Here is a 23,701-nt window from a genome sequence, read left to right as displayed (position 1 = left end):
AATTTATTATTATTATTATTATTTATTTATTTTTTTTTTTTTAACAAAAAAACCCCAGAAATTTGCTGGCGCAAATTGAATGTGACACTCAGGTGAAAACACCCGTTCTGACCTCACTGAAGTGCCAGGTATGACCAACTTCTGCCTCGCTATCTAAGTAATGTTTGAATACTTCAGTGCATAGTTTTCCACCACAAGAGTGGATCCTGGTCGGCTCGTGGTGGTGTCTCATTCTGGTAACATTTCATCTCTTCTTCAAAAAGGGTAGGCAGGGAGGCAGCAGGTGCAACACTCTTTTTTAACAAAAAAACACAAATTTGCTGGTGCAAATTGAACGTGACACTTGGATGAAAACACCCGTTCTGACCTCACTGAAGTGCCAGATATGACCAACTTCTGCCTCGCTATCTAAGCAATGTTTGGATACTTCAGTGCGTAGTTTTCCACCACAAGAGTGGATCCTGGTCGGCTCGTGGCGGTGTCTCATTCTGGTAACGTTTCATCTCTTCTTCAAAAAGGGTAGGCAGGGAGGCAGTAGGTTTAACACTCTCCCTGTATGTCTCCCCGAACAGGTCACACATCGCGGACAGCGCAGTGGGTGGTGTTGGCGCAGCGGGCTCCTCCATCGGCGCCTCTCCCTCCGTCGCTATGTTCCTCTCTGGCCTGGCTTGTGCGTGAGCCATCTCCGCCCGAACGGCATTCGCTGAGATACAATGTTATTGATAGTATTAATTAATTACTAATGATATTCGAATTATCAAATTTAGGGTCGAACTTATAAAATATATATATATTCGAATATATTTCGAACTTCGAATTTTTTTTGACAGCCCTAGTGGGGACTGCAGGCAGGGAGGGAGACGGCTGTATCAGAGCCAAAGGAGCGAGTTTTAAAATACAATTATTTGATCGGTTATCGATGAAAAACGTCCGATGCCGATTATGGTAAACAGTAGGTTGTTTTTACTTGCACACTGTGCGCCTAAATCATTTTCCCGGTTCGCACATATATATATTTTTAGGGGCAAATGCGAGTGAGATGCTCGCACTGCAGAGCACTTCTGCCCGTGACAGAAACTTCGCCACGCTGGAAATCCAGCGCTGTGCTGGAGAACTTTAACCCCTGCTTTTATGTATATGCATGCAATGAGAGATCATTGCAGTGTGCTACTGCACTGTCATCTGGGGCTGAGTATTGGTTGAAATTTTCACATTCTAGTGCATATATGATACCTTGGTACTATATGGAATGGTACTACATTTTTTTTTCTTTACCTTACATTGAGAAAAATAAAGATCTACTAGAGCCCTTTCTATTTTGTAAAAGAAGCCAAAGTTCTCAAATATTAGATGCTGTCAAACATAAACAGCTGCACAAAAGTTTGCCTGAATAAAATACGGTCTAAAATTGGCAAGCTTTTCATTTAGATCAGAGATCTGATCCTAGAGTAAGTAAACAAGAATATGAATCTGAGCGGATATCCAGTGCCAGCTTTTCATACTGTACAGCTTTGACAATTGTTGCTCTGGACAGATGTGCACATTTTGGTTGTTACCAAAAAGTATTATATATATTAATATTCAGCCATGGTCATGGTTTTCCACCCTTAGCATTGAAAAACAGAATACCGTATTTTTCCAAATAGCAGGCGTTTAAAAGAACCAGGCAGCTATTTGCTCAAGGCTTTTATTTATTTATTTATTTTTTTTGCACCGACCTGCACCAGGCCGTTATTTAGTTACAGTTTCTGTCCAGTATGTTTTTTTAGTGCAAAAATACTGTATAATGCAGGGGCGAGTTTGTGTACAAAAATCTCTAAACATTTAGAGTGGGTCATTTTTTTCGTGTACACAGGTTTCACCGCTGGGTGGTGCTATTGCATTATACCAGCAAAGCCCCAGTTATCCGAATACCAACCAAATGGGCCATTTAACTAACAGTTACAGGCCGCCACACCGAAATATTGCCATTCCGACGGTCCGCCATCCTGAATTCTGGTCCCTGAGTCCTGACAGTAAGCTATAGCGAGCCTGAAGAAGCTGCATTCTCCATGCATGTCAGCGATTTTCACCGGGGATGCACGTGAGTAATTCAGGCTGACATTACCTGTTTTTCAGCGAACTGTTCTGGTAATTTTATTAAAAGGCATGGCATGTAGGTCCTCTAGGGCCATAACGGTACGTGTGTTTGTGTCGAACAGTTCGGTACGTGACTTTCGGTTCGGCACGACCCTGTACCGAATTATTGGGCGCAGGATATTATTTTATTTTGTTTTGTTTTATTTTAATTCTGTTTTTGCGAGCCGAACCATTTAAAATATCTAGTTCCCCGACGGACTAATTGAGTGACGGACCGAGTCCCTTAAATCTCCGCTTTCACTTTGTGCAGCGCATTCTCGCATTTTGACAACATGGCAAGTGAGCCTGACGAACCTGAAGACCCACCCGCAAACAGTCCTCCGTTTGGGAACACTTTGGTTTCAGGGTAGAATACGAAGATGGAAATAACAAGTGGACAAGACAAAAGTAGTGTGCCAACACTGCAGAACAGCGGTCAGTTATGTACTTGGAAACACGTCTAACATGCTAACGCATCTAAAGCGACACCACCCGAGTTTGAACGTTAACCGGCACGACTAGAAAAAGCAATCTGGTGCAAACTACGATATCGTCGTCGTTTAAAAAGAAAGAGCGTTTCCCTGACCATCGCGCTAAAGAAATAACCAACGCCATTGGAGTTGAGTAAAATTGTTTAAGGTGCACTTTAGATATAAGCATGTTTTGTTTACTGCACTTTAACAAAGTGGGAAAGCTAAGTAAGTTCCTAGTAAAACTGAATCTGAGCAGGCTTTAAAGCTGATCAGCTGCACGATACTTTTTATTTTAGTTGAGTAAAACTGTTAAAGCAGAAATGTACAGTACAGGCCAAAAGTTTGGACACACCTTCTCATTCAATGCGTTTTCTTTATTCTCATGACTATTTACATTGTAGATTCTCACTGAAGGCATCAAAACTATGAATGAACACATGTGGAGTTATGTACTTAACAAAAAAAGGTGAAATAACTGAAAACATGTTTTATATTCTAGTTTCTTCAAAATAGCCACCCTTTGCTCTGATTACTGCTTTGCACACTCTTGGCATTCTCTCGATGAGCTTCAAGAGGTAGTCACCTGAAATGGTTTTCCAACAGTCTTGAAGGAGTTCCCAGAGGTGTTTAGCACTTGTTGGCCCCTTTGCCTTCACTCTGCGGTCCAGCTCACCCCAAACCATCTCGATTGGGTTCAGGTCCGGTGACTGTGGAGGCCAGGTCATCTGCCGCAGCGCTCCGTCACTCTCCTTCTTGGTCAAATAGCCCTTACACAGCCTGGAGGTGTGTTTGGGGTCATTGTCCTGTTGAAAAATAAATGATCGTCCAACTAAATGCAAAGCGGATGGGATGGCATGTCGCTGCAGGATGCTGTGGTAGCCATGCTGGTTCAGTGTGCCTTCAATTTTGAATAAATCCCCAACAGTGTCACCAGCAAAACACCCCCACACCATCACACCTCCTCCTCCATGCTTCACAGTGGGAACCAGGCATGTGGAATCCATCCGTTCACCTTTTCTGCGTCTCACAAAGACACGGCGGTTGGAACCAAAGATCTCAAATTTGGACTCATCAGACCAAAGCACAGATTTCCACTGGTCTAATGTCCATTCCTTGTGTTTCTTGGCCCGAACAAATCTCTTCTGCTTGTTGCCTCTCCTTAGCAGTGGTTTCCTCGCAGCTATTTGACCATGAAGGCCTGATTCGCGCAGTCTCCTCTTAACAGTTGTTCTAGAGATGGGTCTGCTGCTAGAACTGTGTGTGGCATTCATCTGATCTCTGATCTGAGCTGCTGTTAACTTGCGATTTCTGAGGCTGGTGACTCGGATGAACTTATCCTCAGAAGCAGAGGTGACTCTTGGTCTTCCTTTCCTGGGTCGGTCCTCATGTGTGCCAGTTTCGTTGTAGCGCTTGATGGTTTTTGCGACTCCACTTGGGGACACATTTAAAGTTTTTGCAATTTTCCGGACTGACTGACCTTCATTTCTTAAAGTAATGATGGCCACTGCGTTTTTCTTTAGTTAGCTGATTGGTTCTTGCCATAATATGAATTTTAACAGTTGTCCAATAGGGCTGTCGGCTGTGTATTAACCTGACTTCTGCACAACACAACTGATGGTCCCAACCCCATTGATAAAGCAAGAAATTCCACTAATTAACCCTGATAAGGCACACCTGTGAAGTGGAAACCATTTCAGGTGACTACCTCTTGAAGCTCATGGAGAGAATGCCAAGAGTGTGCAAAGCAGTAATCAGAGCAAAGGGTGGCTATTTTGAAGAAACTAGAATATAAAACATGTTTTCAGTTATTTCACCTGTTTTTGTTAAGTACATAACTCCACATGTGTTCATTCATAGTTTTGATGCCTTCAGTGAGAATCTACAATGTAAATAGTCATGAGAATAAAGAAAACGCATTGAATGAGAAGGTGTGTCCAAACTTTTGGCCTGTACTGTATATTTATATTTTTTATTCAAAGAATGTGTTAAAAAAAACAGCAGGATTTTATTTTTCACTTTTATATTTCTATTTTCACTCAAACAATGTGAAAAAGCAGGATTTTCTATATATTTGTTTCATTCAAAAATTCTGTAAAAAGAGTTAACTGCTGTGGTGGTATATTTTAATAAGGTTACCAATAAGTAAAAGATGTTTAATAGTTGTCTTTTTCATTACTGTACTGAAAAAAACTGAACCGTGACTTGTGTACCGAGGTACGTACCGAACCGAGATTTTTGTGTACCGTTACACCCCTAAGGTCCACAGTAACTTATTATTATTATTATCATCATCGGGTCTTATAAGAGTGGACTATAATGAGTACTGGGCCATCAAATCACAGCATCCGCGGTGAGAGGACACGGAATTGTGTGCTCTTTTACGCACACGGGCCAAGGCGATCACGGATATTTCATGTGGGAAAGATGTAGCCAGATGTATTACCTGTTTTAGATACGTGGCTGTCTGTCTGTCCGTCCGTCCGTCCGTCCGTCGCATGAGTCATGTACACCACTTCACCACCGACCTGTGCGTAAAAGCGCCAACAGTCCCTCAAGGAGGGACAGCCATAAGGCAGTGAATGAGGAAATAATCGCCCGGGCTTGTAATCGGACCGGCTTTTAATATGCAAAATGGGGTCAAACCCCCGGCGGCTATTAGGTGCCCGGCGGCTATTTGCCACCGGGCGACTGTTTGGAAATATACGGTAATTTTGTAATCAGACCAATTTATGACTGCAAATGACATTTATTTTCTTTATCGGGTAGTTTGCCAACTATTTTTCTGTTTAATTGATCAAACATTTAGTCTATAAAAGGTCAGGAAAAAATTGTGAGAAACAACCATCACAATTCCCAGATGACTCTGGTAGGGGTTGACCAATTTTCTTGGCCAATATAGATCAGATGATTAGTTATCAAGCAGAACAATGAACCAGTAGTATACATTTGCAGTAAAAATTAAAATCTTAGTGTCCATATTTAGAATAATTACTCCATATACTCCATCACAACATTTTGTTTACCATCAAGCATGTTTAATGGAGTGCTGTAAAAGAGAATTTTTCAACATAATCTTGAAGTAGGGGTATGGACATAAGTGTACACATGACACAAAACTTTATTTGATCATGAAACCCAACGTTACTTTACAGTTCTCTAGTTTTTCAGTGAAGTGTATGAATTTCACTGTCGGGCTGTCCACTTAATCGAAATATTACCGAAATCACAGTATGGCCAAGTGCAATATCCAAATCACAGAAGCTCTAATGTTGTGATAAAGAAAAAAATGTGTCACATCATACCATTATAAATGAAGCATAGTGGTGCTACAGAGATGCCCCAGCCTACAAATCATATTTCAGACAAAAGAGAACATGCTTATTTGGTACAGACCCTGGAATAAATCACACCATCATCATCATCATCATCCTCTTTATGTCCTTTTGTTTAGTGAAATTCAAATGCAAAGAAAACCTTCACACTTAAATTGGTACTCATTTCACAATCGCAATATCTGTCAGAACAATTGCAATATAATGTGTTGTTTTTTTAACATCATGCAGCCCTACTACACTGCAAACTAGAGGTTGGAATCACAGAGTAACTCAGGACCACAATACATTGCCCATAATGATGGTATCACAATATAGGCATTTTGCGGCACTTGATGCATTACAGGACAATTATCTACAATGCATAATGTTGTCTATGTATCCAAAAAAAATTCCTTAAAAGGCAAAAATCAATCACTCATTGTGGTGTCAGTTTCACAGAATTTGACAACTGAGGTGAAACAGTGTACAAAAACATACATAGAGTCATAGTTTAGTGCCTCTTAAACATAATGCTGCAAAACTCATAATCACTATTATTTAGGTAAGTCATGAGATCGTGATTATTTAACACAATTACTCACTGATGTCTTTTTACCATTGGATTTGTTGTTTTTATTTTTTGAAATGAAGTCGCTGGAGGGTCTGAAAAGTCACTAAATCTAGAGAGAAAGGCACTAAGTTGGCAACACTGAGCACAAATCTGTAAAGGAAAGGAGTACACTAGATTAATAACACAAGACACAATGAGACCATCATTGCGTTATTCATAGTATCTCTTTCTTGCATATCCCATAGTCTTTATCAATTTTTTTGTTCCATCTGTGTTGTAAAAGTCTGAGCAGGCCCAATCTTTTGCCTTGAAGGTGAGAGTGCCTTTCTTATTTGTTTTCCCCGGCTCTCCAACTCCACACTGTTTGCCATTTTCCCCCTCTGAATTTTTTCTTCACTGCAAGTAAGTTGACTTGTATACACATAACCATCATTCACTATCAGCCAGCACAAGGTCATGGAATAGTGAATCTGGCAAGACAAATTGGCAGGGAAATCTGTTTAGAGCACTGCAGGTTTATAAAAAACATCAATTTTTGGTGCCAGTGTATTGCAACGCATCATAATGGATTGCAAGAGAAAATAACAGGACACACTGCTCAAAAAAATAAAGGGAACACTTAATCGTCACACTATAGCACCAAGTCAGTTAAACTTCAGGGATATCAATCTGTCCATTTAGGAAGCACAAGTGATTGCGATTCAGTTTCACCTGCTTTGGTGCAAATGAAAGGGACAACAGGTGCAATGGAGAGGCAAAGCAAAACAATCCTCCAAAAGGAAATGGTTTTGCATGTGGTGGCCACGGACAGTTGGTCTCTCTTTATCCTTCTTGACTGATTCTTCTCTAGTTTTGTGTTCTGCTAGTGTGCTTGTCACTTCTGGTAGTTTGCTGTGTTTCCAAGCACAGTCTCAAGAGCATGGAGTAGATAATGGCTGTTACATGACGAGACTTCAACAGGGCTCTAGAAGGGCATAAGCCTACAGCAGGACCAGTATCTGCTCCTTGGTGCAAAGAGGAACAGAAGGAGCACTGCCAGAGCCCTACAAAATGACTTTCAGCAGGCTACTGGAGTGCATGTTTCTGACCAGAACTGTCAGAAACAGACTCCATGAGGGTGGCATAAGGGGCCTGACTTCCTCTAGAGGGACCTGCGCTCCCAGCCAAGCACCAAGCAGATTGGCATTCGCCAGAGAACACCAGAATTGGCAGGTCCGCCATTGGCACTCCATTCTCTTCACAAATGAGAGCAGGTTCACACTGAATACATGTAACAGGCGTGAAAGAATCTGGAGATGCAGTGGTGAACATTGTACTGCCTGTAACATCATCCAGCATGACTGGTTTGGCATTGGGTCAGTGATGGTCTGGGGAGGTATATCCTTGGAGGGTCACACAGACCTCCATGTCATAGTCAACGGTAACCTGACTGCTGTTAGGTACCAGGCTGAAACCCTCCGAGCAATTGTCAGACCTTGCATTGGTGCAGTGGGCCCTGGGTTCCTCCAGGTGCAGGACAGTGCCTGGCCTCATGTGGCCAGAGTGTGTAGGCAGTTCCTGGATGATAAAGGCATTGATGCCATTGACTGGTCCTCTCGTTCCCCTGACCTACGTTCAATTGAGCACCTATGGGACATTATGTATCGTGCATCCGACGCTGCCAAGTACCACCACAGACTGTCCAGGAGCTCATTGATGCCCTGATCCAGGTCTGGGAGGAGATCCCAAGGACACCATCCACCAACTTATCTGGAGCATGCCCAGACATCGTCGGGAGTGCATACAGGTACGCGGGGCCATACACACTGAGTCACATTATGAGTTGCTGTGATAAAACTCACACAAGTTGGATCAGCCTGTGATTTCATTGTTTTAACTTTGATTTTCAGTGTGATTTTGAATCCAGCCCTCAGGTTGATGATTTTGGTTTCCACTGACTGTTAGTCATTTTGTTCTCAACAAATTATACATTGTACATCAGTAAAGATTTTCAGCTTTATTCGTTCATCAATAACTGGGGAGTGATTTATGTGTTCCCTTAACTTTTTTGAGCAGAGTATATTCCTATATCAGTATTTTGTCCCAGGCCAACTGCATACTTTATTCTATAGTAACAGTGACAAAGAATAGGTCCTTTTACATGACCTGTTTAAGGCAGGAATATCATGCCATTATGCTGCCTCACCATGCTGTATATAAGGTGTGATCGCAGAATGGCACAGATTGGTCTTGCCTTCAATCTACCACAGGACGTAGTAACAGCGCCAAATCAGTGTTTGTATGAACAGGGCAACCGGCAGGATGAGACCATGGGCAGGACGGGTGTGACATTTTCTGACGTGTTATGGATTTGTCCCACGGAGGAAGATTTATAATGGAGCCAGTGGCAGTTAGCAACTAACTCAAAGAAGAAGAACGGCAGCCATAAATGTCGGCAAATTGGGAAAATGATAAGTTCTGGGAGCTCCTTTACCCTCCAAGCAGAGGACGAGATTGGTCACCATATAACAGAGACAGTGAATGATTGTTATTGTCATGTTATACCATTGTTATTGTTTAGGGCTGCTGATGTGTATGTTATATGTCACACAAGAGGCCGACACTGTTGTGTTACATGTCACGTCTGTCATGCCTCTTTTGGTTTTGTGATGGTGGCATACAGCCTATAATCACACACTGGAATGACATGATGTCATTTGGTTCTGCGTAAAAATGCAAAGGAGGCATGAAGACGGGACTTTATAGTGGCTCTATTATGCAGTCGCTGTGCAAAAAGGGCTAGAGTGACAGTTGGCTAATGTGAACGGTCAACATACATCCTGAATCCTGCATTTTTTTTAAACTATGATGGTCATGGGTCATATCTCTCACTCTTTCCTCTCTCGTACTAATAGAACTTAAGTTAATGTTCAGCCAGTAATGAACTTTCTTTTCTTTTTCTTTTTGTGCGGCTATGGCACAATGTTACCAACAGAAATGCTGGATGATTTTGCAGTTTCAGCATAGAGTATTGTGACTTTTTTTTTTCTTTTACAACTTTAGCAATATCTGCTGCCTCATGTTTGACACACAGCTCCAACCATCTGTGGTACACTATCCCTCGCTGCTGATAAGCTGTTACTCGTACAACCAGTATAACCATTCAGGTGGTACTGTTGGCGAGACATTGAGCGAGACTACACTGTGGTAACTACAGACGGAGAGGCAGCTGAATCGGTCAAAGTGCGTTTTTAAGTTAATTTAGTTTATCAGCAATCAGATTTAAGAAAAACAAAACAAAACAATTCCAGTAACCATAAAATACTGAATATTGCAGCCAATATTCAGCCAGGCCAATAATCAATCAGCTCCTAGACCTGGTGATGATTTGGAGTTACTTAGTTGTTTAGTTGAATGTCATGCTTTTATCTTATTACTGAGTAATGCTAATATACATAATATCTAAATAAATGTGAGCTAAAGTTTACTGAGAAGTTCACTTTTCTCTGACTCACTGGTTTGAACCCTGGAAATAAGGTGTTTAACTCTGTTTATGTAGAAACAAACAAAATTTGTTCAGTAGACTACAAATACTGACCTTTAGTCTAATTTACAGAAAATACTCTCAATTTAAATTCATATTCTGGCCTTCAAAGTATATCCCTGCAGCCCCTGCAAGGCGGGGGCCACTCTCCCCTGTCAACAACTACTGTGTTGCGATAAGAATAAAAGAGAATTTTTTTTCATAAAAAAATAAAAAATAAAACACAATTACATAGGGTGCACATCATGATATTGTCTACATTAGAGCCAATATTGCCATAAAACAGAACAAATATTTTTTTTAAAAAAAAATCCTTGCTGGTTTATAGTTCTTTTTGTTCTACATCAGAGCCAGTCAGGAAGATTTAGAAGGCAAAAGCGACGTTGACAAGGATGAAACAGGCCAACATGGTTGTAAAGACAGTGATTGTCAAAAAGAAGACATTACAGATGAGTCAGACACTGCAGTAGTGTTAGCATTAGATGAGTGAGAGACCACTGTGCACCCTGCAGCTTCAGCATCAGGTGAAGGAGAGCTTGGTGTGTTGTTGACACCCTAAAGCCTAGTTCACATTACAAGATTTTCACCGTGATTTTGATGTCGCAGAGGATCTTGAGAGCCACCTTGGGTTGGAGGTGTGTCGGCAGATAGTCTGCCACAACAAGTCCTCATGTGTGATCAAGCCTATGAGCAAGTCGCCCCCTCGTCTGTGACTGGGACTGGATATCTGTCATGCTAGAAAACTGGAGAAGTGTGGCCCGACTGACAAAGAGCATCAGCCAATGAGAGGCGGGATATGTCCCATGTAGGCACGCAGGAGGATGGAAGAAATGTGAGGACGACAGGCCGCAGGGTTGCCACTTGCCAGGTTCACTTATTAGCCGCGACTTTGGGCTTGTTTCTAAAGTGGAGTTCCTTATTTGGGCTTGCTCTCTAAACGTCATCTTTCTCTATACATATCCATCTAATAAGTTATTTAAATGCATAATAGTCGCTTCTTTTGGGCTTGTTTCCATGGCCCTGGTTGCTTGTTTATCTCCCAAGATCTGACAACACTGACAAGCTGGCAAGCAACAACAACAGTGGTGGTGTCCACAGGATCACGGGGAGTGCGTAGTGTTTGGACCCAGGCCCTGGAGGCAGATCTGATTCAGCACTGAGAAGAATATCCATGCCTTTTATGATGGGTCATTTCCAATTTTGGTGACGTCACCGCATTATCTAGGGCTCTGTCGGCGCGGGCTCGGTGGAGAAATCTAGTGGTGTGCACACAGGTCATAACGCAGTTGGCGAGACTCCCGCTGACAGAAACACACATTGCCAGGTATGAACACTCAAAAGATTACGATAGTCTCCACAACGCAAAATCAGTTTTAAAATCATGTAATGTGAACTAGGCTTAACCTGACATGACATGACACTTTATAGTTTGTGATGTTGAAAAGCTCCAACAGTTTTAAAAGTAGCCACTCAGTAATTAACTCCATTATCTGTGTCCAGTATTTTAAAGTGGTCTGTTTAATTAGGTTGTGTGTCCGAAATGGTAAGTATCCTTTTAACAAAAAAGATGTTAAAATTGGCCTGCTCTATGCTGCAGGAAAGGGGCACACTCAGAGTTAGCTGCAGGGGGGCCTCACATGTTTGCATTACGGTGCTGTTTATATTGATCAGGAAAAAATTGTAATTACACCCCACTACTTCTAATTTCCTTCTACCGTTCGATTTGTTCTCTTAATAATGTTGTTAGTGCTTTTATTCACATGTATGGAATTTTACAGAAATGTATAGTTCATGTCTGAAAGCTGCATTTGTTTCTGCTTCATTATTTAAAGCTCAGATGAGCTGCATTTATTCTGCTGATCAGCTGTTCTTCTCTGTTTTCAGGATGGCTGAAGGATAAGATCCAAGACGTCACATTCCCTCAACCCAAACTGACCCCACTTTCCCCTTTTTTTACTTTCAGCCTCCCCTTGTTTGACTCTTTGTTTCCTATCTCAGCTCATTTCCTTGTCTGTATGGGATTTCATGGAATGCATGCATTCCATAGTAAGAACATGTAAATTAATTTGAAATTAGACAATCCTCTCCTGACACCCTCCTGAGCAAACGACAGGATGCCCCTCAAATTTGAAAAAATTACAGTGTGATCGGATATCAACCTCCTGCCCATCTGAGATTGCCACCTCAGTCTGTTGGATTCTCACTCTGGTTCCATCACTTGTTCCCTACCTGCAGCCTTTTCCACAACCCAATCTCTTTTCTAGTGTCATTGGGCCATGGTTCGCAAGAAAGGTTCCCTTATACTATGTGGTGCTTTCCTGTTTGTCGCCTGGAATGCTTTGCTTCTTCTTTATCTTTGGGGTCGTCCTCCCATCGGCCGTCTTGGAGAAGGTGGTGGAGCTGAACCAGGAGGAAAGGAGGAGTGGGACGTGGGCAGAGGGAAAGGAGGCCAGGTCAACCTGGCTGGGGAGGTGATTCGGCTGGCAGAGGAGGTTGAAATTCAGCTCGAGACCCAGAAAAAGCTGCTGAAGCAGATTGAAAGTCACAGGGCAGTGTGGGCTCGGCAGAAAGATGTCGGGAAAAGAGAAACAGAGGATACAAAAGAAGTCAAACAAGAGGTTGTCCACCAGCCGCAGAAGCCTCCACTTTCTCTTGGGGACAGTGTGGATGATAGGCACCAAACTCACGTGAAGCATACACAGAAGCCTGTTCATACAGTACCTACAGGCTCTAAGGTAGAACAGCACCAGGCCATTGAAATAAAGGAAGGGATTGGTGAGAACCATAAACTGGCTTCTGTTGCCAGCCCAGAGGTCATTATTCCCATATTAGTTATTGCTTGTGACAGAGTGACGGTAAAACGGAGCCTCGACAGACTGATACAGTACCGCCCCTCTCCAGAACTATATCCAATCATTGTCAGCCAGGACTGTGGCCACGCTGAGACAGCTCGTGTGATTGGCTCATATGGAGATCAAGTGACGCACATAAGCCAACCGGACCTGTCAGACATCAGAGTTCGGCCAGAGCACAGAAAATTCCAGGGCTACTACAAAATATCCAGACATTACCAGTGGGCACTTAACCAAGTGTTCAACACATTCTCCCAGTCCACTGTGGTCATAGTGGAGGATGACTTGGAGGTGAGTGCTGCCAGAATTTCGCCTCATTCTTATCACATTACCATGCATCACTGTAGGCATTGTCCTCCTTAATAGCTCGCTTTTTTGTGGCATATTTCTTTTATTGGATAGTTTGACACTAAGGACACAGAAGAGGTCTGTATAATTTGTCCAGTGGTTGATACAGGCATTGATGAATGATCAGACACACTGTGACCTCAGCAGTGCCGTTTCACTGCCAGCCATTCTCAAGTGTAGTTTAGAGAAGTCAAGGAAGATGAAATTTTGGCATATGGCTAGCAGCAAGCAGTTGGGAGAAGGTTTTCTAGAGGGTTTTCTACCAGAAAGAGATTTTTTAATTAAGGTGTGGAAAAAAAGTCATGGTTTGGGTCAAAATGAATAGATTCCTGTCAGAGAGGGCTTTCTTGGAGAAGGCCTATGAGGACAACTTCTCCCATGTGCTAACAGTGATAACAAGCACTTGAGGTCTTGGTACACATCAGAAGACGGAAAGAATGATTTGGGCTGCAGTTGTCTGTCACCTTTTTCATCCCGCTTCAGAGATGTCAGTATCAGTGAGGTGCCTGAAATGAGCCCTTGGCAGGGAAAACAGACCTTTTCTCAACTCATCCACTGTACTCCACCCTAACTGTGCGTTCACACTGGACGCGAATTCGCAAATTCGCGCGTCAAGATTACATACAAAGTCAATGCAAAGACGCGATTAGACGCGAATTTGCGCCGGGCGGCGCGATGGACGCGTTTAGCGCAACGCGATGGACGCGATAGACGCGGCGCGATAGACGCGAAATTCGCGTCCAACGCCTCATCGCTCGAGTTGAAAATATTGAACTTTTGAGGCGAATTCGCGTGACTCTGTACCGCGAAAGCCAATCAGCATTGAGATTCTCCCGACGTCACTGGCGTGTGTCAACAACAATAAACTGCTACTCACCGAAGACAGATGGACAGGCGCTCCGCAGCTGAAATGGAGCGGCTGTAATTGGTGTCCTGCCCGGAGATCCTGGCGCCAACCCTCGCCAACAGGTCCTCAAACTGGGCCCCAGTCAGCCTGAAGTACCGCTGAAAGCGGCTATCATCCAGACGGAGTTCCTGGAGGAGGTGGTGAAACTCGCCGAGCTGGATGCGCTTCTGCAGGATAGGGTGAACCCAAAAACGACGGCGTTTGGCCCTCCGATGCTTCTGGGACTTCCAGAGGAGGTAAACAACAAAGCAGCGATGGTGGTTATCTTGCCATGGTCGTCAGTGACGTCTTGACGCCCCGACGTCCCGTTGTTGATGCCGAGATGAAGGAGAAACTTATCATTGCGGTGTGCGGCTACCCGGAGCTATATGATACTACGTGTCTACTCTACAGAGACCGCAACAAAAAGGAGCAGGCTTGGGTGAAAGTTGCCGAGGAGACTGGTCGACTTGGTAAGTTCTGTAAATATGTGTGTTTAATTAGTTTGCAGAATGGTTGTACTATGAACGTTAGCACTATCTTAGCTCCGGTTAGCTTAGCTCCGTCATTCCCGCTACTTCCCGCGAATGACGCGATGACGCGAATGAACAAAATGGTCAGGCGTCGAAACTCGGGCGTTACGGGCGGCGCGTTACTCGCGTCACGCGCGTGCAATTCGCTTCACTCGCGTCCGGTGTGAACGCACAGTAAGAAATTATTTTGATTTACGTTCTTCTTGTATAGTGATGAGGTTAGAACATTCATTTGTCATGCTACAACCAGGGGCGTCACTAGACTTAAGACTGTACTGGGGCACAGAGAGTTTTTTAGCACTTATTTATAATAAAAAAAAGCTTAAATAGTGCTTTAAACTATACAATCAGATCAGATTATGTTGTTGACTGGATCTTTGATTAACCACCTGAATGAACTAATGCATTTGGCCTACTTGTGCACTTGCAAAATCGAATTTGGGGCGACAAAACCAAATATTTTTAGCCATTTTTCTGGTGACAAAACAATATAAGAAGCACGATAGTGGGACATTCTGTCACTTCACAGTTGTCCAAAGCATGTGGTTTGTGCCAGGCAGACATGATTGCCAGTATTTTTTCATTATTGCAAGAAATTCCATTGACTCATTCACAAGTCAAAAAATGTGTTTTATCTGAGAGAAACATGCAATGTTTACATCTAAGATAACAGAAAATAGTCAACCAAGTGCAATGATGTCCTCCAAGATAATATTTGTTTTTCAGTTTCAGTTATATATTGGGGGGACATTTTGGGCATTGGGGGGGACACATGTCCCCGTCGATGTATAAGGTGACTACAGCCCTGTCATGCATGCATAATTAGGCTGCAGTTGTCTGGGTGTGCAAAGGTGAAGTGGCTGGTCTTGTCATACAAAGTTTGAGGAGTGTCAACTGGACAATATGGAGATATTTGCATCTTGAAAGCCAGACTACAAATGTGGATAGACAGAGAGAAACACATGGAAGCCTAAGACGTGGTAAGATACGATATTCCTCACTATATGAAGTGACTGATAACAAGATCTGTATAATGGATTGTAAAGAAATTCGTCAGGTTTTTATTTTGTAATCTAGATTTATAGCGTGATGGGATGACAGCACAATGATGTGTGTGTGGTATCACATGAAAGCTCTGCTCCTGTGCTTTCATGTGATATACGTGGCATTTCTGTACGACCCTGCATTCGCGAGTAATCCATCCAAGAGTAATGTGTGTGCAAAGCTGTATGAAAGCTCTGTTATACATAATTTTAGTCTCTTTTTTTTTTTTTTTTGCTGTGAAAACATTGGACTACCGACAAGTGCTTGGTCTTGTCGGAAAGCTACAATTCTGCTGTTTCACATGATATGTGTGGCTTCTCGCTATGATGCACAGTCGCGGAGAAAATCCATAGAGTTGTGAATTTGAACGCACTATGCGTCGTTTGGGCCCATAGCCATATGCGCACTGTGTACGAGGAGTGAATGGAGTAGCACATGAATGAATTACCATATTAAGTAGCCATGTCTGCACTGTGTATGCTATGTGGAGTTAAAACTCCGAAGTGAATTTTTTACTGGTGAAATGTTTACTGGGGCACGTGCCCCAGTAAAATCTGTCTGGCGACGCCGATGGCTACAGCACAAGGCTGCACAACAAAATCTGAGTTGTAGTCCCTTTAGCAGAAATTAACACTGGTGCTAAGTGCCATTTGTCTGTAGGCCAACGTGGAAGTTAGCCTGCAGTGGTTCCCTCATCAAAAAGCCAATGGGATTTTTCCACTAGATTTTGGATTATTGTAGAAAATAAGCTCTGCAGCAAATAAGCAAAAATGCAGTTGGCATTAGTTAAAAGCTTACGTTAGGCCATAAACAAACAACACCACGGTCGCATGACTTAACCCTCTGCGGTCCAGAACCGCGCCGGCGCGTCAAAGTCACGTGACCGATTTGAGACAACGTAGCAGCAACACGCAGCCTCGCTGAGTCTCTGTTTCATTTTGTGTGGAAAGTGCAAACTTCAAACTTTGTACCACTTTTTAAATCGTCTTGATAGGCCATATAAAACCGGACTTATGATAAATAATAAACGCCATGATTTTCCTGAATATTGTTGTCATGTTTGATCCGTGTTTGATGCAGGAAGAAACGGTAAAAACGGGCCGTTCGGCCTGACGAAAGTGCTGAAGGCAACAGCAAAAAAACAAAAAAAAAAAACCAAAACGACACCCCCTTTCCTATTGGTTGAAAAATGCACCATGTAAACCAATTACAAAATTGTATAGCAACACACATCATTTGTTGCTGGGGGAGAGGGGGAAGTTGTGGGAGTGACGGCAGCGAGAGAGACTGCAGCGAGAGAGACAGCGATCGCGATCACAGATAGAGTTGGGATTTGTGACGTTTAGCGTGTTTGGAGTGTATAGTTAGTGTGTGGTATAGTGTGTTTTGGAAGAGGAGAGGAAAATGAGCCTCCGACGACCGCATTGAGCGGTACTCGGAGGTCCGCACAGAGGAGCGGACGGTGTGGCAGGGCACGCCCACCAGGTCCGGATCTCCGTTTGCTTAGGCAGCAGAGCCACACAGTGCGTGTCACTCCTCCTGTTGTCCTACTGTTGTGTCCTCCTCCTGTAGTGTGTTGTGGTGGACAGGAACTGTTTTTCAGAGTGGCACAAATAATTTGTGTAAAAACACGTAGGAGAAAAGCAAGCACTCTAAAAATAAATCCCCTAGAAAGGTGCACGACCAAAAACAGTGACAAACACAGACGTTTCGACAGAAGAAGACTTTCTGTCAAAACGTCTGTGTTTCTGGTACTGCCACCCAAGTTGGTTTATTAAATTGACATTTGTGAGTGCTGGCATTTTTCCCTTTGACAAATAATTTGTGTGGCATCTGATTGTTTTGTAAGTAGGCATTGCTTGCATTTTAATGTAAATAGTTATGTATAACATTGTTGTTTGCTAAATTAGGACATATGTGTTTGAAGTTTACAATTTATATTTTTATTCTAAGTTACAAAAATGGTTCGTTAGACATGTTTGTGGTTTTCACAGTAAAAAAATCTAACTTTTTCCTACTCGGATTTTATGTTTTTTGTGTGATTTTAGTTCCAGTGTGTTAATATAGTATGTCAAAATGAAACAATAACTGTAAAGGCACACAGGTGAGGTTGTGCTGAAAAGAATGATACCAAACAAGGCAAGGTAAATAGTTTTTTAAGGTGAAATTTAAAGGTAAAATGAAAAGTAGTCAAAAACGGCCAATTACCCCCTAGACCCCACAGGGTTAAAGTCACCACCACAATGACGCTGTAAAGCTTTGGCCGGTGTGATGATGTTCTGTAGTCTATTTTAGCCACTTATTCGCAATCGTCATTTTTAAGACACAAAAAAGCTTCAAAATTCACATTGGGTATTGACAAGTATTTTATGTCTGAGAAAAAAACCTACAAGTCACTTCAGCCTGTGTTACCACAGACCTTATTTCAGACATCTAATCAAAAACCAATTGGAAAACCCATTGACTTCTAGATGAGGGAGCGCGGAGAGCTAACACCGTAATTCTGGGTTTTAGGACTCACTCCAGTGTCACTTTATGTGGGTATCTTTGAAGGCTATCCGTTATACTGGCAGGTAAATGTTTGTAACAAAATAGTCCTGTAAGAAAAAAACTATGGTGACAGTCTCTTCCGTTGATGGTGTCATTTAAGGGCGCGCTGCTCTGCACCTAAGCTGCTCTCAGGCTGTCACACACACACACACACACACACACACACACACACACACACACACACAAGTGCACCTAACTGTGCAGCAGCTGACCACCTCAAGTGCTGTAGTTTTGGCACTTTTGGCACTGTTTACCATATGGGATATCAACTGATCTGCATAACTGTCACTACTGCTAGCTAGTGTTGCGCCCATACTTATGAAGGTCATAAAATAATTACTTGGAGGCTCCTTAGTTTAAACGAAGACGGTTAACTCCTTATCGCCTACTGCATTGTCAGCAGCAGAGCAATAGCTTCATTTCTTGTATTCTTAACTTTAACAATAAAAGTTGTAGACATACAGTACACAAAAATGGAGGCCATACGAGATAGTGACTTTAAGTTGTGATCCATGTGATTGTAATTAGGGTGGATAGGACAAAAGAGACCAAAACAAAATTTGAAGCAAAATGATTTTAATATATTGAACAACTCATCACCACAGCCGCAGCATGTGAATAAGTTCCCTCTGGTAAGCAGTGATTAAGTGTATACACCGATCAGCCAAAACATTAAAACCAGTGGTGGGTGAAGTGAGTAACATTGATCATTTTGTTACAATGCAATGCTCCGCTAGGAACATAATCCTCCTCTGCAAAATGAGCGCTGCACACGACTGCGTTTTTGGTCACAGGTGAAGCCGTGAAATTGCGCCTCTTCACCTGCACAAAACGCACCCAGGCACTAACTCCACTCCTTTTTCTGTCTGGAAAACGGTGGACTACATGTCCTGACAGACTTGAGTTTGTGCAACCTGCACAAACACAATAATTCGGCATAATCACAAATGGTGAAATGCACTGTTAACAACCGAAAAAATACTAACTCACAAGTTTACTACTGCTCAGACTCACTACCACCTACTACTGCGCATTGGACAGAGGCAGGGTCATGGACGCAGAGTCCCTCTCGTGACGTAGTATCAGGCAATGTTGAGAAAAAAAAAGCGTTTTTAGAAGAGGAGCTAAAAAGAGACACTTTTTCCTCTGAATTTGTGCCCTTATGTCGTGTAAACCATAATAAATTCTGAATTAACTTCTCATACGGTAATTTTCAGACAAGGTTATATATATGTTTTTTTTTAAAAATTAACCTGCAAGTTGCACTTTAAACCAATTAACCATTGCTAAATATATTAAAATAATTTTGCTTTCAACTTTTCTCTGGCCTCTTCTATAAGTTTGTTTTCAACATAATCAACATAATCTCTCTAACTATATAATGACACTGTCTGTGTGTGTGGGTGTGTCTGTGTGTCTGTTCCACATTTTTCTCCTCACTGACTTGGTCAATCAATGTGAAATTTAGCACAGTGGTATAGAGTCATGGGAGGATGCAATATTACATCAATTGGCCAATGGGGGGCACTATAGCAACTGATTGAAATTGCAAACTTTAACTCTAATTGGCAAGTGGGTGGTGCTATAACAACAGAAAAATGCTTGAAAATGGCTAAAATGGGACCAATCGCTGTGGCTCCCTATTTTGCACTCTCCCGCAACCTGACTATTTATTACTTTTAAAGACCCAAAGAAAGACAAGCCGGCTACCGACGCTGACCGGATTAGCATGCCTGCTCTGGCTAGCCTGCTGGAGGAACACCGCCAGTCTATATCGTCAGCCCTCTCCACCAAGTTTAAACTGGCGTCCAGTTTAATCCACCCTAAGTCTCACCCTCTGTCATAAAGGGCAATTGGGTGAAGGGACTGCTTCATCTGTTCAAGTTTTTGTTAAAATGCAGGGTTCCCGCGGATCCTTAAAAAGTCTTAAAAGGCATTGAATTCATTAATCTAAAAATAAGGCCTTAATTGGCATTAAAATGTCTTAAATCAGTCTTTCAAAAGTCTTAAAAATGTTAACACGTGGTAAGTAGGATTTTAGGATTGCAGTTAGTCTAAACTATTATACTAAAAATAATAGGTAACATTTATTTTTTAAAAATAATTTGCCGAATAGCAGTAACGTCACGCAATCACGAGAGCGGAACCAACAAAACAGTGATGTGTTTGCGGCCGTGTCTTTCAGAGCAGATGCACGTCGTTCATGTAGCAGTCGGACCACATGGGAAAGTGTAAATTTTTTGTTTTTTTTAAAGATATTTTTTTGGGCATTTTTAGCCTTTAATGGATAGGACAGACAAGTCTGAAAGGGGGGGGGGAGAGAGAGGGAGTGACATGCAGCAAAGGGCCACAGGCTGGAGTTGAAAATTGGCTGTCCAACAAGATTTTTCTGGATGGCTGAAACCGGTGCCAGGCAATTTATACGAGGCACGGTGTATTTTGTGCAAGAAATGTTTCAAACTCGGCACAATGGTAATCAAGGCAGTGGAGTCCCACATGCACAGCGCGAAACACAAAGCCTCAAAATCAAGCTGTCAACAAACAGCAGGTATTTCCCAGTTCTGTTCTACTCTCGTCTCTACCGTGCCTCCACCCCCATCTCCGATATCAACAACCGGGACAGCACCACCAAATCTCTGGACAATAGGCTCGTTCGAGATGAACTGCGCCTCGCCTGGAAAGTAGACGGGAGCAGGCAGCCCCAGCGGGGGGCGGTGACAAAAAGCCGCAGTGAACTCGGACAATTTCCCGACAGTTTCTAGCAGCCTTCAGTCCGTAGGCTACAGGAAGTTGCAGACACACTAACATCCTGTCTGGAATGATGTCAATTCATTAAAAAAGTGATCAGACCCATTTATCAGTTTGTTTTCAGTCTCCAGTTGTTTTAATTATGATTAATTAATTTAAATTTATTAAAATGCTTTACAGGTGATCTGCAGTTTATGTTCATGGTTTAGCTGTAGGAACCCTGAAATGGTCTCGCCACCTCTGTTAGAGGGAAATAAGGAACATACAGTACAGGCCAAAAGTTTGGACACACCTTCTCATTCAATGCGTTTTCTTTATTTTCATGACTATTTACATTGTAGATTCTCACTGAAGGCATCAAAACTATGAATGAACACGTGGAGTTATGTACTTAAGAAAAAAAGGTGAAATAACTGAAAACATGTTTTATATTCTAGTTTCTTCAAAATAGCCACCCTTTGCTCTGATTACTGCTTTGCAACACTCTTGGCATTCTCTTGATGAGCTTCAAGAGGTAGTCACCTGAAATGGTTTCCACTTCACAATTTCTTGCTTTATCAATGGGGTTGGGACCATCAGTTGTGTTGTGCAGAAGTCAGGTTAATACACAGCCGACAACCCTATTGGACAACTGTTAAAATTCATATTATGGCAAGAACCAATCAGCTAACTAAAGAAAAACGAGTGGCCATCATTACTTTAAGAAATGAAGGTCAGTCAGTCCGGAAAATTGCAAAAACTTTAAATGTGTCCCCAAGTGGAGTCGCAAAAACCATCAAGCGCTACAACGAAACTGGCACACATGAGGACCGACCCAGGAAAGGAAGACCAAGAGTCACCTCTGCTTCTGAGGATAAGTTCATCCGAGTCACCAGCCTCAGAAATCGCAAGTTAACAGCAGCTCAGATCAGAGACCAGATGAATGCCACACAGAGTTCTAGCAGCAGACCCATCTCCAGAACAACTGTTAAGAGGAGACTGCGCGAATCAGGCCTTCATGGTCAAATAGCTGCTAGGAAACCACTGCTAAGGAGAGGTAACAAACAGAAGAGATTTGTTTGGGCCAAGAAACACAAGGAATGGACATTAGACCAGTGGAAATCTGTGCTTTGGTCTGATGAGTCCAAATTTGAGATCTTTGGTTCCAACCGCCGTGTCTTTGTGAGACGCAGAAAAGGTGAACGGATGGATTCCACATGCCTGGTTCCACTGTGAAGCATGGAGGAGGAGGTGTGATGGTGTGGGGGTGTTTTGCTGGTGACACTGTTGGGGATTTATTCAAAATTGAAGGCACACTGAACCAGCATGGCTACCACAGCATCCTGCAGCGACATGCCATCCCATCCGCTTTGCATTTAGTTGGACGATCATTTATTTTTCAACAGGACAGTGACCCCAAATACACCTCCAGGCTGTGTAAGGGCTATTTGACCAAGAAGGAGAGTGATGGAGTGCTGCGGCAGATGACCTGGCCTCCACAGTCACCGGACCTGAACCCAGTCGAGATGGTTTGGGGTGAGCTGGACCGCAGAGTGAAGGCAAAGGGGCCAACAAGTGCTAAACACCTCTGGGAACTCCTTCAAGACTGTTGGAAAACCATTTCAGGTGACTACCTCTTGAAGCTCATCGAGAGAATGCCAAGAGTGTGCAAAGCAGTAATCAGAGCAAAGGGTGGCTATTTTGAAGAAACTAGAATATAAAACATGTTTTCAGTTATTTCACCTTTTTTCATTAAGTACATAACTCCACATGTGTTCATTCATAGTTTTGATGCCTTCAGTGAGAATCTACAATGTAAATAGTCATGAAAATAAAGAAAACGCATTGAATGAGAAGGTGTGTCCAAACTTTTGGCCTGTACTGTATATGATACCAGGCCTTGTTATATTCATCTGCACTTTGGTTGAACTCACTAAACAATGTTAGATACTGTTTCCAGAATGAATGATGAATGTGTAATGCCAGTCCTTTTATGTAAACAGTTTTGCTTATAGATCTAATAAACAGGGAAGTGCTTGATACATGTATTATGATTTTTTCTTTTTGTGGTTACTGCCTATACTTATCGGCAGGGGCGATTCTAGGATCAGAGGTTTAGGGGTGCTGAGCACCCAGAGAGCTGCCTGGCCAGATAAATTTCACTGTTTTGTACATTTTAACTCAATTTGATTTCCACATTTGTGAAAGAAAAGCACAACACTTTTTGGGAAAGTCTGTGACTAAACCATCAAATCTGATAAAGGTTATTTAAATGCTGAGCCACAGCAAAGGAGGAATGGATTGGAATCATGAAAGAAACATATCGTACCCCTAATTTCTAATTAATTTCTAATTAGAAAAAACTTCAGCTAACTCCTACCTAATAACATAAACAGTGACTTATGATTAAATGCAGCAAAAATGAGGACTGGTAATGATAATAATGCGTTGGTATTGAGTGGTAGAAGTTAAGAAATGTGCCACATATCCTGGTTTAAGCCAGGTACTTACACCACTACTGCATATCGCCCCCTCTGGAAGGCAGCGCATTGCTCTGTGCAGATAGAGCGCTCAGAGCCTGAGTCGGGGAAAGGTGGGAGGGATGGGGTGGATCAAATGTATTTTTGTTGTTAAAATATTACGTTTCAACCAAGTGGTTTTGACACTTTTCTAGCTTGTTAAAAAAGGACATACAGTAAAAAACAAAATTAAAAAAAGCTCTCAAATTTTAGGGGTGCTGGGATTCAATTAAAATGGGCTAG

At 42.4% G+C, this 23,701-nt stretch overlaps 1 protein-coding gene across 4 annotated transcripts in view; it reads left to right on the top strand.

Moving 5' to 3' along the window:
• The window catches only part of mgat1b (alpha-1,3-mannosyl-glycoprotein 2-beta-N-acetylglucosaminyltransferase b), a 65,919-nt gene that overhangs the window by 7,674 nt on the left and 34,544 nt on the right, over positions 1 to 23,701 (top strand). For 2 of the 4 annotated variants that reach the window (XM_049601586.1, XM_049601588.1), the window contains exon 2: positions 11,884 to 13,142. In XM_049601586.1, the coding sequence (XP_049457543.1) occupies positions 12,276 to 13,142 (867 nt within the window). In that variant the 5' untranslated portion in view covers positions 11,884 to 12,275. Of the gene's footprint in view, positions 1 to 4,623; positions 8,263 to 8,290; positions 13,143 to 23,701 lie in introns of those variants that run through there. The other 2 variants (XM_049601589.1, XM_049601587.1) reach the window with 2 other exon arrangements.

The sequence above is a fragment of the Epinephelus fuscoguttatus genome, linkage group LG17 (genome assembly GCF_011397635.1).
Source record: "Epinephelus fuscoguttatus linkage group LG17, E.fuscoguttatus.final_Chr_v1".
Lineage (NCBI taxonomy): Eukaryota > Metazoa > Chordata > Actinopteri > Perciformes > Serranidae > Epinephelus > Epinephelus fuscoguttatus.
Note: the sequence above shows the minus strand (reverse complement) of the source record. Positions and strands in the feature narration are given on the sequence as shown.